Here is an 18,554-nt window from a genome sequence, read left to right as displayed (position 1 = left end):
CCTTTAGCCTTACAGACTCCATTCGTTTTCAAAGTCACTCAGGTCAGCACACCTAGCCTACTCATTAAGGTTGTTCCACACGTGTCATACAGTTATTTTGTTACATTCATTCCATCCTGGATCCATCGACTTCCTAAGGAGTTTAAAAAATTTGCATATAGTAAGGTTCACTCTGTGCTACAAAGTTCTATGGGTTTTAACACTGCATGATGTTATACAGCCACCATTACTGTATCAGTACGCTTTTTTAATAATTGGTAATTAGCACAACCTGGTTCAAGTCTCCAAGTGTGCAAAACGTTCTTATTTAGACTGTGCAAGCAAGCTGACTTACGGTGAACATGTAATTTTCTTCTGAAGGATTTAAATCTTTATTATACGTCAAGTAATAGTCTAAGCACTCTAAACAGACTAACATTTTCAAATATTCCTTGAGATCAGTTATAACCATTTTTCACATGAGGACAGAAAGCATACAGGGTTGAAGCCTCCAAAACTAACTCATACAGGAAGTAAATGTGAAAGCCAGGGTTTGAACGTGGGCATGCAGGCTCAGGACACATATGCTTAAACACTAATCACCACTGCCCACCCAGGGAGTATAAATAAGGACAGGTCCCAGGGACTCTCAGGAGCACAGGAAGAAATACTTCAAAGCAGACACAGGATCTGAGCTGAATCACTAATGGTGTGACTAGCCATCATTCCTGCATAAAGCTATCTGTGTTACCACAGCCTACAAAGTCCTTTGAGAAAGGGGATCAAATCCCTCAAAGAGTTTCGATATGTATTTTCTTTCCACTAGTTCATTATCCCCACTCCTACCCCAAAGTCCTCCCTGAAACACTGAGGCTGCCCTAAATGAACTTGTCCATGCGTTCCGCACACGGGTCACCATGATAACAGATCTACTACCTACATTAAACTTTCTAGGGCTGTTTGTGTTTTTGTTAAAAAGAAGCAACAAGCAAAAATATACACAGCAGGTTTACATAAGTCTTGAGTATTAAGTCCTAAAGTAACAAGAAGTCGCAACTACCAGCAATCTCAAATTTTAAATGTCTTCGATAGAAACTTAGTACAACACTCCTCACCAACACACACACCAATCCAGGGTATTCTTCATTCATTCTAAGTATGTTCCCATCCTGGGAATCTTTTCCTCCTATGTCCCCTCTACCCATGTGTCTTTTGTTGAGCAATTAGGCGTTGAGATGGTCAATTAGGGTAATAAGCCAAAATGCAAGTAAAAATTAAGCCTTTATTTACTTACCGAGACAGTGCAAGCAAGCAAGCAAGTTTAGAAAAATACTTCAGCCAAGGCTCCCAGTAAAGATGTCCCAGCTGAGCTACCTCAGAAATATTTATGAGCATGGCTGCTCTGGAGGTGAAAGGCCGAGTCCTTGACTGCAACTGCCTCCAGAAAATGGCAATACACTGTCTGTGTACCAAATATGATGACCGGAGGCAAACTTTCCAACAGGCCTGCCTGGCAAAGCCATGTCATCACCTATGGCGGGGCCTGAATGATCACTCAGAATATTCTGACCAGGAGCAAAGCCTTCTTGCCTTTTCCACCTTGTAGCTGCCTGGCCCAATCTTCCGATCATTTCAGAGTTCTGTTCAAATATAACCTTTATCATACATGCATACCTTGAACAAACTTTTTAAATTAGTATACCCTGTCACTTTATCCCCTAAAATGTACTTTCATTGTACTTATTATCATATGTTATTCAATTATTGCTGACTTACCCTAGTAGAATATAAGCTACTTGGAGGCAGGGAATTGAAAAAAAAACCAAAAAACTTTTAACATATTCCCTAATACAATAATCTCAAATTGATATATTCATAGTCTTTGAAAAATTGCTTTTCTAGTAAAATTACTGATTCACATGTATAACTTAATAAACACTTCCAGATGTTAATTTTCATGAAACTATAAAAGCATCTTAGGCAATTTATCTAAACAGTATTTTACAAGCACTTTCAACAATCATATCATGCAAAGGGGCCAATGTGTGCAGCAGAAAAGGTCATGTATTAAGCTACCGTCATGAAGAAAACAGTGATTTTTCCCAACCAAGGAGTCAGGGGCTTCAAGAGTAAACATTCAATATTGTATTAAAGAACCTGTCATGGATTGATATTTATGTCGCCCCAAAAATGTGTGTATCACTTGGGCTGGGCCATGATTCCCAGTATTGAGTGATTTTCCTATATGTTATAAATCCTGCCTCCGTGATGTTAATGAGGGAGGATGGACAGCAGTTGTGTTAGCGAGGCAGGACTCAACCTACAGGATTGGATAGTGTCTTGAGGCAATCTCTTGTGATATAAAAGAAAGAAGCAAGCAGAGATAGGGGACCTCATACCACCAAGAAAGCAGTGCCAGGAACAGAGCACGTCCTTCGGACCTGGGGTTCCTGTGCAAAGAAGCTCCTAGTCCGGGGGAAGATTAATGAGAAAGCCGACAGAGAAAGCCTTCACCTGGAGCAGACACCCTGAATTTGGACTTTAACCTACTAGACTTTGAGACAACAAATTTCTGTTTGTTAAAGCCATCCACTTGTGGTATTTGTTATAGCAGCACTAGATGACTAAGACAACCTGACTCTACTTTTGATTTCTGACTATTGACAACTTTTAAGTCTCCTCCCTCCCTCTTCCCCTTCTGCTCCACATCTGGGCAAGCTAATGAAAAAGCCCAAGTAGTGTTTATTTCGGCATCAAGAAAAAGTTCAACCCACATAGATGTATTCTTACATTAGTCCCACTCCCTAACCATTATAAAAAGCCAAGCAAATCACCCTCCCCTGCTCTCATTTTGTGATAAACATTTTCATACCCTGTGGTGTGTGGAATTGTTAATACTGGTATCATTAATAGTGGATTCTGTTGTATGCTGAATTGTGATCTCAAGAAGATATGTTCAAGTCTTAACTGCCAGTACCTGTTTATATGGCCTTAGATGGAAACAGTGTCATTGCAGATGTAATTAGTTAAGACCATAAGGAAAGGCCCTGATCTTGTTGTGACTGGTATCCTTATAGGAAGATAAGAGACAGAGAGATACACATGGAGATCACCACGTGAAGATGGAGGCACAGAACGGAATGGTCCACGTACAAGTGAAGGAATGCCAGATTACTGGCCATCACCAGAAGCTAGGAGAGGCAGGGAACACAATCTACCTTAAAGTCTTTGACCATCTAGAGGGGACCCAACCATGCTGATACCTTGATTTGGAACTTCTAGCTTCCAGAACTGAGAATAATTTTCTGTGGTTTTCAGTCACTCAGTTGTGGTACTTTTTTAAGGCAGTCCTAGGAAAATCAGAGTTTGCCTGTTCCTGCGGATCAGTCCCCAGTGGAAATTAACAAAAATGATTTGAGAGGTGAATATATAAAGTTCCTTGTTTATGTATGACTATTAAAGAAATTTCTACTGTGTACATTCATTCTTAAGGGGAAACTCATGAACATTCATCTTTCTACATTAATTCACCGAACTAAAGACTTAGAGGGACTAGTTTTGTTCATATTTATAGAGCATGTACTTTGTACTTATCATGGCCCTATATGCGTTTTCATGTCATATTTCTCAAAAGAACCCCTTACTTTATGTATTCTCTATATTTTCCCTGGAAGGACACAGGGACGAAACGTAAATTAAATATATAAATTGGGATGAAGCAGACAGAAGAAAAAAATTAACAGGAAGAACAAATTTAAATAACATGATTAGTAAAGTCTGAACTCTGAATAAAGACTTTGCCACATACATTACCAGTTGCCATCAAGTCAACTCTGACTCATGGAGACTTCATGTGTGTAAGAGTAGAACTGTGCTCCACAGGGTTTTCAATCACTGATTTTTCAGAAGTAGATCACCAGGCCTCTCTTCTAAGCTGCCTCTGGGTGGAGTCAAACCTCCAGCCTTTCAGCTAGCAGCTGGGCAGTTAACTGTCTGCACCACCCAGGGAGTCTGCCACATACTTCACATCTATGTAATTTTGTTCCATAATGGAGTCTCTGATATCTAGTGAGAAGTGAGCCACATTTAAGGCATTCCAACACTCATCGCATTTGTACATTTTCTCTCCAGTATGAATTCTCTCATGAAGTGACTGGTATGAACGCATGAATTCCTTACCACATTCATCACATTTGTAAGGTCCCTCTCCAGTATGAATTCTTTGATGCTCCATAAAGCTTGCACTTTGGGCAAAAGCCTGGGCACGTTCAATACGTTTGTAATGTTTCTCTCCAATATGAATTTTCTGATGATACACAAGGCTTGAACTATGAATAAAAGCCTGGCCACATTCGTTACATTCATAAGGTTTCTCTCCAGTATGAATTCTATAATGAGTTGTAAGGCTTGAACTCTGAGTAAAGAACTTACCGCATACGTTACATTTATATGGCTTCTCTCCAGTATGGATTCTCTGATGTTTAGCAAAGACTGATCCCCATTTAAAGGTTTTGCTACACGCATTACATTTGTAAGGTTTCTCTCCAGTATGAATTCTCTGATGCTCCACAAGACTTGAATTATGGATAAAAGCCTTACCACAATAATTACACTCGTAAGGTTTCTCTCCAGTATGAATTCTATAATGAGTTATAAGGCTTGAATTCTGACTAAAAAACTTGCCACATACATTACATTTAAATAATTTCTCTCCATTATGGGTTCTCTGATGGCTAGTAAGATTTGAGCCCCACTTAAAGGCTTTGCCGCAATCATTACATTTATAAGGTTTCTCTCCAGTATGAATTCTTTGATGTTCTACGAGGCTTGAATTATTGATAAAAGCCTTACCACATTCATTACATTTGTAAGGTTTCTCTCCGGTATGAATTCGGTGGTGTTTCACAAGGTTTGCTCTTTGGATAAAAGCCTTGCCACACACAATACATTTGTATGGTTTCTCTCCAGTATGGATTCTCTGATGTTTAGTGAGAACTGAGCGCCACCTAAAGGCTTTGCCACATTCACTGCATTTGTAAGGTTTCTCTCCAGTGTGAATTCTCAGATGATTTGCAAGGTTTGAATTCTGACGAAAGAACTTGCCACATACCTCACATTTATACGGTGTCTCTCCGGTATTAGTGACGTTCGATCCACACTTAAAGGCCGTGTCACACTCATTACCTTTGTAAAGTCTCTGCACAGAATGAATTCCCTGGAGATTAGTAAACACTGACCTTTGGCTAAAATCCACCCCACATTCATTATAGCTGTAAAGTTGTTTTGTAATATGAGCTTTCTGATATTGTGTGAGTAATGAAGGATGCATGAAAACCTCCCCATATTCATTAAAGATGTTGGTTTTGATACTAGGAGGACTTCTTTGAAATGGTGAAACTGAAGAATCATCGTTGGTAGACTTCTCAACTTGCTTATATTCGTACATTTTCTCTCCAGTTTGAAATCCATGCAGTTCAGGCAGATAGGACTGAAAGCTGAGTCCAATCTTGTTTTCAAAACATGTCATATACTCGTTTCCTTCATCTCTTGTAACATGGGGTTCCATTCTTATAGTGAGATCTTTGTTATAGGTCATAGTCGCTCCTTCATCATTTCTTTCATTATCTCCCCACCGATTCTCAAACTCATGCGTACTTTCCCTGACTTGCCTGAAGTCAAAATCCTCGATGCCATGGCACTCATGTGTTTCTAACATCACTGTCTGCAATAATTCTCCTTTATTAATGATCTCTTTTGGTGATAATTCCTCAATTACACATGCAGGAGAGACATCTAAAAGACATAAAGAACCACAAGCTTCCTATTAGCTACAGTTCAAAATATTTTATATGGAAAAACTTTGTATCACTCTAAAAGTAATACTTATTTTGTGAAACTTCTAATCATAATCTTCAAACGTTATGACACTAAGTTAATAGGATTCCTTATTAAACAAAGGGTGATTACATGTAATTCAAATTACTTTCAGGGAAGCTCACTCGGATTATGTGAACTCGTATGTTTGGATCTCTTAACATAATCCCTGCAATAAAAAAGACATGAAGGGAGGGACGCTCCTACGATCTGTACTAGTAGATTAAAAAAAAAAAAAAAAGTAGACACACAATTGTAATTATGAATCAATGGGAATTAATGTGCACTTATCTGAGATTAACACATTATGAATTCATACATATCATAAGCAGAACATAATTAAGGTTATTTTTGTTGTTAGCCACTGTCAAATTGGCCCCTGCCTGACTGATGGCAACCTCATGCACAATAGAATCAGACCATTGTGATCCATAGGGTTTTCACTGGCTGATTTTCTGAAGTAATTGCCAGGCCTTTCTTCTTAGTCTTAGTATGGAAGCTCCACTGAAACGTGTTCTGCATCACAGCAATATGCAAGCCCCCATTGACAGATGAGTGATAATTGTGCCTGAGGAGCACTGGCTGGGGATCGAACCAGGGTCTCCAGCATGCAAGGCCAGAATTCTACCCGTGAACCACCACTGCCTTCTAAGGGATCATAAGGGGCAAGTAACTAAATGACCAAGAATGCAGAATGGCTTTTACAGAAGGATGGTGTTAACAGCAGCACATAAGTGTAGAAACAAATGCTGGCAGTCCCAGAGAGACCCATGGAGGAGTTTGTTATACAGAGAGGTGGTCAGCAACAAAGCAGCCAAAAATGGCCAGAGAACAGGACAGCACCAGGATCTGAATCATCAAGGAACAGGTGAATGCTATACAAAACGTAGTTTTAAAGGACGATGATGAACAAGTCCATCTTCATATGTTAAATGGAGAATGTAATTTCCAGACCTTTGGAAATTTTGTGGAAAATGCAAGTGTTACAGCAACAGTGGTGAAAAGGTACATGAAGTGCAAGAAACGGGTTAAGTTCCTATAAAATAGGAGACCTTGAAACATTAGTTTGATATACTAAGATGTACGTGATGAATCTAGACCAAAAGTCTAATTAATAAAATAAAGCATTTGTACCAAAAACACACAAACTCAGTGAAATTTAAAGAGATGTTAATGAGTAATAATTTAGAAAACTTAAGGCACACTATAGGAAAAGCAATTAATTTTATATAACAAATGATTGCAAATCAATTTAAAGGTTTTATTCGTATTAAGACAGTACCTTGATTTAAAAAAGTACATTCTCAAGACATCCAAAATTCCTAATTCCAAAAATCCAATCAACTTAAATGGGAAATGTGAACTTTAATACCAAAACCAAACCCGCTGCCATCTAGTTGATTCCGACTCATAGCTGCCCTATAGGACAAAGTAGAACTGCCCCATAGGGTTTCCAAGGAATGGCTGGTAGATTGGAACTGCCAACCTTTTGGTTAGCAGCCAAGCTCATAACCACTGCGCCACCAGGGCTCCCACAGTAAGTACTGATTCAGGTAAAACAAAAGTAAAAGGAATAACCAAGGCCATCTTTTCACAAAATCCTGGAGGTTTTTGAAGAATGGCTGCTAAGTCATAACCACCAACATGCAAGAATGAAATTTTCTTGTAAAATAGATAATACTCATTCCTTGATCTCAGAGACCAACAAATTACAGACATAAAACATAATACTAAGGATATCATCAAAATTATGTAACTGATGATTAAATAAATAAACCAGTTCATTCATGCTACAAGGAAATGTTTAAGATAAATGAAGCAATGGGTTAAATGGCTCAAACAAAACAAATTACAGTAGAGTTAAAAAACATAGGCATCATTCAACTTCAAAAGCTCCTTCAGTATGATGTATCTAAACCGTATTTATTGACGAAGAATGAACAATGGCACACACAAGGGATGACTAATGTAGACTGAACAATACTTTGGACAATAGCCTCACAGACATGAGGTTGTGAACTTGGACAACATTCTCCCAAGGATAAATTCTAATGCCTCAGATTGCGGGTGCTAAGAGGATGATATCTGCTCAAGGCCGCCACATTGCCCTTGAGAGATGTTGTGACATGCCACAAAAACCAGGAACACCTGAAACCGCTCATCACTCAGGCTTTCATGATATTTTCTAACTCAGCATCCTAGGGCATGCTTATTGTTCCCTGTGGCTTCATCTGTATATAGCAGGATGACACTATAAACACACAAATCAAAGCGTTTTCCTTTAAGAATTTTCTGTTACCAAGTAACCCCTCTCCATGGGAAAGTCCACCAGAACTTGTCCATCATCAAAACAGTATGTTGCCAGAGGAGAAAAGGAAGGCAAAATTTCAGGCTCCAAGAATGTTTATTTCAAAAGTAAGATTCAGAAGCAAAACCACACAAAATCAGGAGAATACAAAATCAAGAAGAGCCAAAGTTTTTCTCCATTTCCAGACTACAATCAGAGTCTGGAAAAAGGAGAAAAATAGAAGATACTGGAGTTATGCAAAGGGGGGAGAATTTGTGAGGTCCCTGATAAGGTGATGTGTGCTTTGCCCATGCCTGAAAGACTGAGATTCAGAGAGAGTATCTCTCTGTCTACTCTCTTTACAGTACTGCTGAGTAACGATCTCAGATGATCCAGCCCACTCCCACGTTACACAATGCATGGAGAAGGAATCCGCAGTCCTAACCTATTCTGCTCACAGTGCCAACGACACAAACTAGCCTAGGAAGACTAACATCACCCATCTTTGCTGCCAAATTGTGTGGTGGGTAAAATATCCCATTCCACACACATCATTTGGGTATCTTAGCTTCCCTTTTTTGACCAGTCTATACAACCCTTCTCTCTCATCCCTACCCACCCAGGGCTAGGTCATCTCATCCCTAGCCACCCAGAGCTAGGTCATCTCATCCCTACCCACCCAGGGCTAGGTCATCTCATCCCTACTCACCCAGGGCTAGGTCATCTCATCCCTAGCCATCCAGGGCTAGGTCAACAAGTACTAGCCTCAAGCACAGGGGCCCACACAACTTCTGGCACTTCAGGCCTGCCGGCCCTACCACACCCTTTAAGCCTAAAAATTAACTGGAACAACTCACACCATACTTGTGACAACAGTTTTAATATAACAGAAAAGGATACAACTAAAGATACACATAGGGTGAGGTCCAGGAGGGGTTCCAGTGTGGAGCCTGAACACCTCAAGGGGAAACGCTTACACTCCCAAGAACAGGTGCTCACTCTGACCAACCAGGAAACTCTTCAAAAAGGAAAACGCTCCATGATGTCTCTCAGCTGGGCACCACCTCGTTTTCTCTATCAGCTGGGGGTTGCCTTGTGTTCTCTCTTGGTTAGGCACTGCCACATGCCCTCTGTGCACCACTACTGCTTCTGGGCCAGCTCAGCTCTCAACCAGTCCAGCTCTTACAGCTCTAATTACAGCAGCTCTTCATCAGGGTAACAGTTCTTAACCGAGTCTGGGAAGGTTGTAAGCGCCGGACTTCCGTGTCCCAAAGGATGTACCATCCCCCTTTAATCTCGTCAAGCCAGAAGCCCCATCTGAGCCTACATGTTTCAGGCATTTCATAAGCCAGTCTACGTGCTCCAGGAGTCCGTGGGTGGTGCAAACAACTAAGCACTTAACTACCAGCTGAAAGGTTGTTGGTTGGAACCCATGCAGAGGTGCCCTCTAAGACAGGCCTGACAATCTGCTTCCAAAAGGTCACACCCTTGAAAATCCTAAGGAACAGCTCTACTCTATACACATGGGGTAGCCATGAGTCAGAAGTGACTGGAAGGCTCACTAACAATAACAGCCATGTGCTCCGGGTGGGCTCTTTGTCAGTTATTGGGCAGGATTCCTACCCAGATGAGGGCAAAAGTAACACATTTTCAGGGGTAGTCAATTACCCAGTGCTATGGATTGAATTGTGTCCCCCAACATGTGTTGTAAATCCTAACCCCTATACCTGTAGTTATAATCTATCTGAGAATGGGTTTCCTTTGTTTTATTAATGAGACAGTGTTAATGTAGGGTATGCCTTAAGCCAATCTCTTCTGAGATACAAAAAAGCAGATTAAGCAAGCAAGGAATAAAGCACGAGGAAAGATGGGGAAAGATACATGCCATGCCACAGGAAGATCACCAAGGAGCCAAGGAACAGAAGAAGAAAAAAGAAAAAGACCTTCACTTAGAGCAGACAGAAAGAGAGACAGAGCCTTTCCCCAGAGCCAGTGCAGTGAATTTGGACTTCTACACTCTTAAACAGGGAGAAAATAAATTTCTGTTTGTTAAAGTCAACCATTTGTGGTATTTCTGTTAAAGCACCACTAGATAATTAGACACCCAGGAAACCGTCTAAGTTGTTTACCAAAAAAACCAAGGAGAAAAGGCCACACAAGAGAGTTCACTGCACCACAGGTGTTGGTCTGCCACAAAAGCAGCAAAAACAAAGGCCACATAAGGCAATTCCACACCTTGTACATACACCCCTAAAGTATGTAAAAGAAGAACTGAAGAAACAGCTGAGAGGCCTAAACAGACAGAGATGGCTTAAGAGAATCCCCACGCATCTTGCTGGGGCCCCAGGTGCAATGCAAGAGCGGCCAGTATTTTCCCATCTCATGATGCAGTCTCCAAAGTACGTGGAATGAGAATGCAACCTGGACAAGTTCTGGGTCAGAACAATGGGGGCCTCATTCTGACCTGTATGAACTGGGAACTGAGGATCAGATGGAACCAAACACAGAAGGAGAAGCCAAGGGGGCAAGACAACCCTTTGACATAGTCCTCCCCATCCCTCTCAAAGCCATGGCACTAAAGAGCCCACAAGGAGCAAATAATGGTATGTTGTAGGTCATAATAAAGACTTTGCCTTTGTCTCTGACCAACCTAGCACAGCACTGGATAGGGGCAGATGAACTTTTACACATCTCAAGAGTGATGAACAGTGAGGATGGGGTGGGCGGTTGGGGGGAGGAAGAAACATTTCTGTTGAAGAGTTCATAAGAAATAAACTTCTTTTCCCACATGGGTAGTTTCCGAAACAATATTTAATGCTATGGATTCCTCTCTACCCACTTGAGTTCTTACTTACGTTCACATCTTCACACATTCCCACATACCTGGGTTTTCTGTCATTCTCTCGTTGTTCTCCACAGTCCAGGGCTCTGTCTCTTTCTTCAAAATGGAGATAATATTCATCTCAGAAAGAGAGACTTCTGTTTACAAGAAAAAAAAAACACAATGTGCTGCAGCTTTTCTAGAGTACAATCCAAGCCGTTTCTTAAGCTGAGAACACCACAGATGTCTCCAGAAAAATACGTTCAAAAATTCATCCACTGATCTAAGCTTCCTTTGGAAAGCTTAGGGAATGTTTTAAATATGCAGCTATCTAGATCTCTTCCAATACCTACTGCATCAAAAGCTCAGGAGTAGAGTCAGAGACTTGCACGCATTCAAGTTTAGCCATAAGGGTTTGTGTTTCCACCAACTCTGGAACCACCACTACTCGTGTGACGTGCACAGATTATTGGAAGAAAGGGGAAGGCTAAAGGCCAGATGCTGCATTACGAAGCTTTCCAATTCTGCGTCAACTTCAATCTCTGCCGTAAGAACAGAGGTTTCAAAGTCCATCAAGCAGGGGAGGGGCCTCGAAGAGACTAACAAGGGAAAATGCAAAGATACATAAGGGCAGATCCCGACTTCTGGAGTGAAGTTATGCTCACCCAGGGAGACCAGGTTGCTGTAGTTCTCCAACATCACGTCCCAGTACAAAGTCCTCTGAGCAGGGTCTAGGTATTCCCACTCCTCCTGAGAGAATTCTATGGCCACATCCCTGAATGTCAACAGTTCCTGTAATGAAAAACACATCTCACCATGTGGGCTTTGGAGAGTTGATTTTTTCAGGCAAAATGAAAAAGAGGTATAAGGATCAATTAGGTTGATGAGAACATTCTGACAGATCATTGAAGACAATGTCGAGCAAGTTTTATGTCCCGAATTTTGTTTTAAGAAGAAAGGCCTGGCAATTTCCTTCCAACAATCAGCCAATAAACCAAAAAAAACCAAACTCTCTGCCGTCGAGTTGATTCTCACTCATAGCAACCCTATAGGACAGAGAACTGCCCCATGGGGTTTCCAAGCAGGGGCTAGTGGATTTGAACTGCTGACCTTTTGGTTAGCAGATGTACCTCTTAACCACTACACCACCAGGGTTTCCAATTAGCCAATAAAAACTATAAAATCACAATAGTATGATCCACTAGTGTTTCATTCCGTTGTGCACGGGGTCACCATGAGGGGGCCAACTCAACAGCAGCTAACAACATTTTTCTTCTATTATGCTTTTCCATCACAAGATATGAAATCCATTAAATCACTGGGGATTTCATTTTTGTGGACAACAAAAGAAATACACAAATGAAAAAAATCCTAACAGGGTTGTCATGTAGAAGTGTTGGATGTTATGTTTTGCACACCAAGTGTTATTCAGTTCTTCAAATGAGTGAGAGCAGGAGTGGTGTGTTTGGGGCTTTTAATGAAAAGTCAGAATCATAATACTGTGAAGGTGATGATAACAGCAACAACTAAAAATTTCTGGACACATTACCATATGCTAGTCATTCTTCTACAGGCTTGACGTGGACTAACTTATATAACGACATCATAACCCATGAGAAATAGATCCGTTCTCACTTTACAGAGGAGAGAACCGTCAGACAGACTAAAAAATGTACTTCAGGTCAAACAGCTAACAAGTGGTAGGGCAAGCATCTGAACCCAGGTGGTCAAGCTTGAGCACTGAACCCAAAGAATCCAAGGGTTAAGTAATAGATATAGTACTAAAACAGATATTGACTAAGGGATACCAAAAAGAAAATGTGAAACAAGTTCAAGGCCAACAACATAACAGTGGATAAAAGATCATCACATATGCATGTGCACACGTGCAAATATACAATCCATTAATATTCTTTGTACTATTAACCTAACATACTCTAGAAAAAAATTGACACCATAGAAAAGAGCTAAGACATATTTTTAGGTGTTAAAAATATAAATTCCTTATTAAATGATGGTGTGTCTTTTATTAAAAAACCACAGGCTTATATACACGTGTATATATACGTGCACGTGCACACACACACATATAAAGTAACTGAAATCAGAGCAGTTGTCTGTGAATAATCTGTTTTGGATGAATTTTTATCATCTATCATTTTTGTTCATGCATATTTCTGCATTTTTGGTGCAAAGAAAATGTATAAATTATACTTAAGTTAATTTGCGAACATTATTTTATCATATATATACGTATACCCATTGCCGTTAAGTCGATTCCAACTCATAGAGGCCCTATGGGACAGAGCAGAACTGCCTCATAGGGTTTCTAAGGAGTGGTTAATGGATTTGAACTGCTGACCTTTTGGTGAGCAGCTGAGCTCTTAACCACTGCGCCACTAAGGCTTCTCATTTTATCTTAAACCCAAACCCAAACTTAGGCTATTAAAAATACTCTACAAAAATGAAAACAAAGAAGCCTTGAACTCAAATTTCAACTGAATATATATATGCCAAACTATAAATACAATTTTATTCATTTCAATGTAGATATGGGGACACTGAAAGAAACAAGCATAGTTTATTTTACTAATAAAAAAATGATTCAAGATTAGAAAATTTACTGACATTATACATTAATTTAAGTGACTAAAATAGAAAAAATAGTCACCCCAGCAGCTGATCCTTAAAGAAACTATTGGATAATTAAAAATTATGCCAAATAGGGGAAAAAAAAGTGTTATTAAGCAAGAAAATTTCAGCAAACATCATGAACAGCAGAAAAGACTGGAAGCATTTCCACTAAAGGTAAGGCTGAGACAGGGGGCCTGCCAGGACTCCTGCCATTTCTCACCGCACACAAAACCTGAGAGGGTAGAAGGAAAGCGGAAAAACGAAAGGAAAAAAAGACAAAGAGCTGGAACTGTTATTGTTATTATTTACAGATGACATGACTGTAACCTTAAGAAAGAATGTATTTTAACTATAAGGATTACTGGTAATATCCACATACTGAAAATAATCTTTTCTCTTTAGTAAAAAAACCGCAAACCTGTTGCCATTGAGTCAATTCCAACTCATAGTGCCGCTACAAGACAGAGTATAACTGCCCCATAGAATTTCCAAGCCTGTAATCTTTACTAAAGCAGCCTGCCGCGTCTTTCTCCCAAAAAGCAGCTGGTGAGTTCCAACTACAGAGCTTTCGGTCAACAGCTGAGCGCTTTAACTACTGTGCCACCAGGGCTCCTTTACTCTTTAAGTGGGACTAGTTAAAAAACAATTCACACTTATAAAAGCTCTACAAACAGCTAGTGTTGCCATTAGCAAATATACCGTCACATCTGCACACAAGACTTTTCTAGAACTATGTGAAGAAATAAAATTTTACTGAAGGACCTAAGACCCCTGGTAGTGCAGTGGTTAACACACTCAGCTGCTAACTGAAAGGTCGGCAGTTGGAACCCACCAGCTGCTCCAAGGGAGAAAGATTACAGCCTTGGAAATCCTATGGGACACTTCTATTCCGTCCTATTGGGTCACTATGAGTTGGAATCGACTCGACGGCAATGAGTTTTACTGAAGGACATAATAAAGACATGATTAAATACCGATCAACACAATTCCTATTGGAAACTGTGGTAACTTAGAGTCCTCAGTGACTGCAGAAATGCAGGGCAATCCACACTCAGAAGAAACGTGGGATTTCAATAAAAATCTGTGGATTGAAGCCCAACCCAATTCTCTTGGCAGAATGGGAGCCCAGCCATTCTTTGACCACCCGAGAAATGTCAGTCGACTCAGGCTCATCAATTATCCAGCCAGGGCAAACAAATTAGTAACAAACCATCAAGTTTACAGCTTACCCAGAAAATGCCAGTCAACTCCAGAAGACCCCTACCAAACTTTCCCCCCACAAATCCAGGGCAAAAAGGCCACAGAAGGGAACCCACTGCACCACAACATCCATACCCTGATGTGTATCACTGAAGTTTCCATTCCATTCCGAATCACTAATATTTTAGAACCAGAAACACACTCATTCACTTGCTTAGCTTCAAATGCATTATAAAATTAGGCAGAGCAGGTTTTCCCTTTATTAGTCTCCTTTGCCACAATTTTCCAGCTGGTCCTATCCATTAATATGGCGCATAAATGTGCGGTAGCTTTAAAGCTAAGGAGCCCTGGTGGTGCAGCGGCTAAGTGCTTGGCTGCTAACCAAAAGGTCAGTGGTTTGAACTCACCAGCCACTAGGTCGGAGAAAGACACAGTGATCTGCTCCCTTAAAGATTACAGCCAAGGAAACCCCATGGGGCAGTTCTACTCTGTCCTACAGGGTCACTAGGAGTTGGAATCAATTTCATGGCAACAGGTTTGGTTTGGGTTGGTTTGTTTTAATGCTGGTCCACAACGAAGATGACAGGGCCTCCAGATGTGGCCCCTAAGCCCTCCCTGCTGTTCACCCTCACCATCCTCACCGCCCCCACGGGACCCACTTCCTGTCTCCCACCCAGGCCTGGTGTGAAGTTCTTCCCATGATGCTCCCCAAATGGAGCCTCTTCACCAGTCCCGTGTCACTGGGTGATCGTGAGATGGAATCTGTGTGGAGGTGAGAGGGGACTGAGGTCAGGCCCAGGGTGAGTGCGAATGAACATGTCACGCAGGACCCATCAGGGTCAGAGGAGATTAGCAGATCGTGAGGACAGCATTTCAGGAAGGACAGAACAGAGCCACCAACCAGGAATATGACTGTTACCTGGGAAAGAGCCATTCTGGATGTCTCTTTCTTTCCTCTTCTTCCAGGCTTCGTTCTCAGGCAAGATCAGTCTTGAGAAGTCAATCCTGAGTGTAGAAAATATGCTGTTTAATTCTTAGAATAAACATACCCTCTTCCTGTGCCACCACCACCACACACGGGGAGGATCTCACCATGGGGAAAGACAGTCCCTGCTGCCCACTGTCACAGGAGGACTCAGGGACAATAACCTCCTACACAGAGACCAACAGGTGAGTTTACTGCCCTCCCCTTCTCGTGAAGCCCATACTCCACTACAGCAGGGGTATCAGGGCTGGACTGACCCTCCCCTTCAGGCCATGGACTGGCCCTGACACCACGCACCATGCACAGCAGAGCCCCTCACGTCCCCCTGCATTATGCACTGGTCTCAGTCTTCAGGAAACAATGATCCAGAGCCATGTGCTCAATGCTAGAATCACCCGGCGAACTTCAACCATTCTTGAGCCTGGGCCCCACCAGGACTATCTGAAGGGCAATCTCTGGGGAGGATGCACAAGTGATGTGCCTGCAAAATGCCTTAGCAATCCAGTGTGAAGCCAGGGCTGACTGAGCCTGCTCAGAGGAGCCAAAGCCAGCACACCTTCCACCTGTGGCTCTTCTCTCCCCATTGGCCTTATTAACACCTGTATCCCGACAGAGGAAGGGGCAGGAGCACAGAGAAACATGCAGGACCGGCATTATGGGCCAGGGGCTGGGGGTGAGGGTGTGGCTGGAACCTTAAATAGTGGTTAGAAATGTTGCCCTGAGAAGTTGAGATCAGAACAAAGATGTGCAAAAGGAAGGTGTTTGCTAGATGCATGTGATGGGTCAGAGTTCAAGGAAGATGAACCATCCACATGAAGGTTGTGGGACAGCAGGTAGTTTGACCTCAGGAAGGCAAAGAGCCTGTGTGGCTTAGAGCACTGAGGATGGCAGAAACAAGGACGATGTCATAGGGGTCCTGAGGAAGCAGATCAGGAAAGGCCAGGGTCTTCACACATTTTCCATCCACATCCCAAAGAATTTCAGAAACCACGTATTCCCTGATTCATCTGAAGTTCACATCTATTTTGTTTTTTAGTTTTTCCTAAGTTAAACATTTACAAATCATGTAGTATCTTGTACAGTTTAAAAGATTACCGAGATGTTCACCTGAGCCCCAGGATGTTCACAGCCGCCCTCCACGGAGCCCTGGACACCTTCAGGAAAGCTCATGAGGTCAGTGCTGCACGGTTTAAGGTGGAGATGGCTGTAACAGGCGCCAGCAGAGATGTCGAGCAGCCAGCTGGGCACATGAGCCTGGAGTTCAGGGCAGAAGTCAAGCTGGAGAGGTGAAATTGGAAGAGGTCAGTGTTTAAAGCCCCGACATGAGATGACAGAGAAAGGCGTCAGCACAGCCCGAGGGCAGAAAGGCCGGGGCTGGGACCCGACTCAAAGCGATTTTACACCGAAACGGACGCGGATGCCCGGCCGGTGGCGGAGCTCGAGAGCTCAGAACGTGTCACCGCCGAGCCGGGATGTCGGGGGGTGGGAATGGCGGACGCCGGGACTTAACGGTAGCAGCAACCCCTAGACACGCATATGGAGGTCGGGCGCAGATTTTAACCAGAAAGTCGGAAACTCACTCACCTACTGGGACCGTCTCTCCGTCGGTAAGCTTCCGCGTCTGGAAGCAACCGCGCATGCGCGCGGCCGCAGGCGACGTGTTGGGGAGTGAGCAGCGCCTGGGCGGAGCCGGACACCATGAACCAAAACAAAGGAACTTTGCCAATCAATGCAGTCTGAGTCAAGCGACCCCGTGTGCTGCAGAAAACCGCTCTATAAAGTTTTTATGGCTGAGACCTTTGGGGAGCAGACCGCCAGGCCTGTCTTCCTGGGCACCTTGGGATTTGGAAACGCTTAAATCTCTTTGGTGTCCTGTGGAGAAGGCTTGCTCTTTTTAAGTGTTTCACACAGTTTAAGGTAAAAGCTTAGAGTTGTGTGGAACACATACTAGCAGCTGCGATGTTTTCCTCTTAAGTTGAAAACTGATTAAGTCAAAACGTATTATTTGCGAGTGGGTCGTAGTGAGGCAGAAGCTATTTAGGGCGCTGAGACTGGGTGGGGCGAAGTCTGATACGTGGCGGAGTTTGGATCCAGGGAAGTCTCTTGCGATGAGAATTATTTAAGCAATTTAATTAAGTGGGGCTGGTGTTGTTTGTGGGGTGATGTAGTGGTTAAGAGCTCCGCAATTCAAATCCACCAGCCGCTCCCTGGAAACCCTATGGGACAGTTTTACTCCTATAGGGTGGCTATGAGTCGGAATTGACTGGATGGCAAAGAGTATGGAGTTGTATGAAATGTAAAACTGTGCCTGTGGAAAAGTGCAGTTCCATCCTGACGCCTCTCAGAGCATCATTTTCATTTCTATGCGTCCGGCATCAAAGAGGCAGACTCAGCACTGTGCTCAGTTCCTGAGTCTTTACTAGGGCCTGATCTGGGGCTGGGGCCTGGAGGGCTCACGCATGTGATAATTTAGGTCATTAACCTTTGCAGAAGTAACAGTAACTTTAGATATAAATTGGGTTGCTCTTCTTTGTACTTAATCCATTCCACACGTGAGATGAATGATAAACTCAAATGCCTTTGAGACAAACTTTGGTGATATCAATTTTGCTTAAATCTTTCATTTCTAAATATAACCTAATTTCAAATGCACTTAACATTTTGAGAGTAACTACAAAGCGTATTTCTTTAAACATTGTTACATATTTTACCTATGTTGTTTTTTATTTTGAAATGTTCATTTAGCTGGGGCTGACAAAGCCTGGAAAATGCAT

General features: G+C 42.2%; 2 protein-coding genes across 2 annotated transcripts in view; both read right to left on the bottom strand.

Annotated features, from left to right (window-relative positions):
• LOC126085956 (zinc finger protein ZFP2-like) overlaps nucleotides 1–18,554 on the bottom strand; it is a 94,496-nt gene that overhangs the window by 42,053 nt on the left and 33,889 nt on the right.
• Nucleotides 142–18,469, bottom strand: LOC126085958 (zinc finger protein ZFP2-like). Its single transcript, XM_049901864.1, has 6 exons — nucleotides 17,365–18,469; nucleotides 16,888–17,058; nucleotides 15,715–15,800; nucleotides 11,627–11,753; nucleotides 11,024–11,119; nucleotides 142–5,772 (listed from the first exon to the last, which is right to left on the bottom strand). Exons 3-6 carry the CDS (start codon nucleotides 15,727–15,729, stop codon nucleotides 3,965–3,967), a joined length of 2,046 nt encoding a protein of 681 aa, XP_049757821.1. The 5' UTR covers nucleotides 15,730–15,800; nucleotides 16,888–17,058; nucleotides 17,365–18,469; the 3' UTR covers nucleotides 142–3,964.

The sequence above is a fragment of the Elephas maximus genome, chromosome 11 (genome assembly GCF_024166365.1).
Source record: "Elephas maximus indicus isolate mEleMax1 chromosome 11, mEleMax1 primary haplotype, whole genome shotgun sequence".
Taxonomy (NCBI): Eukaryota; Metazoa; Chordata; class Mammalia; order Proboscidea; family Elephantidae; genus Elephas; species Elephas maximus.
This window is presented reverse-complemented; position numbering and strand designations above follow the sequence as displayed.

Bases quoted from the DNA above. Each gene is read 5' to 3' on its own strand.
- LOC126085958 (XM_049901864.1), bottom strand. The intron at 11,120-11,626 runs GTGAGCATAACT...TCTTGTAAACAG, and splicing joins CAGCAACCTGGTCTCCCTGG to AAGTCTCTCTTTCTGAGATG. The intron at 5,773-11,023 runs GTATGTGGGAAT...TATGTCTTTTAG, and splicing joins GAGAATGACAGAAAACCCAG to ATGTCTCTCCTGCATGTGTA.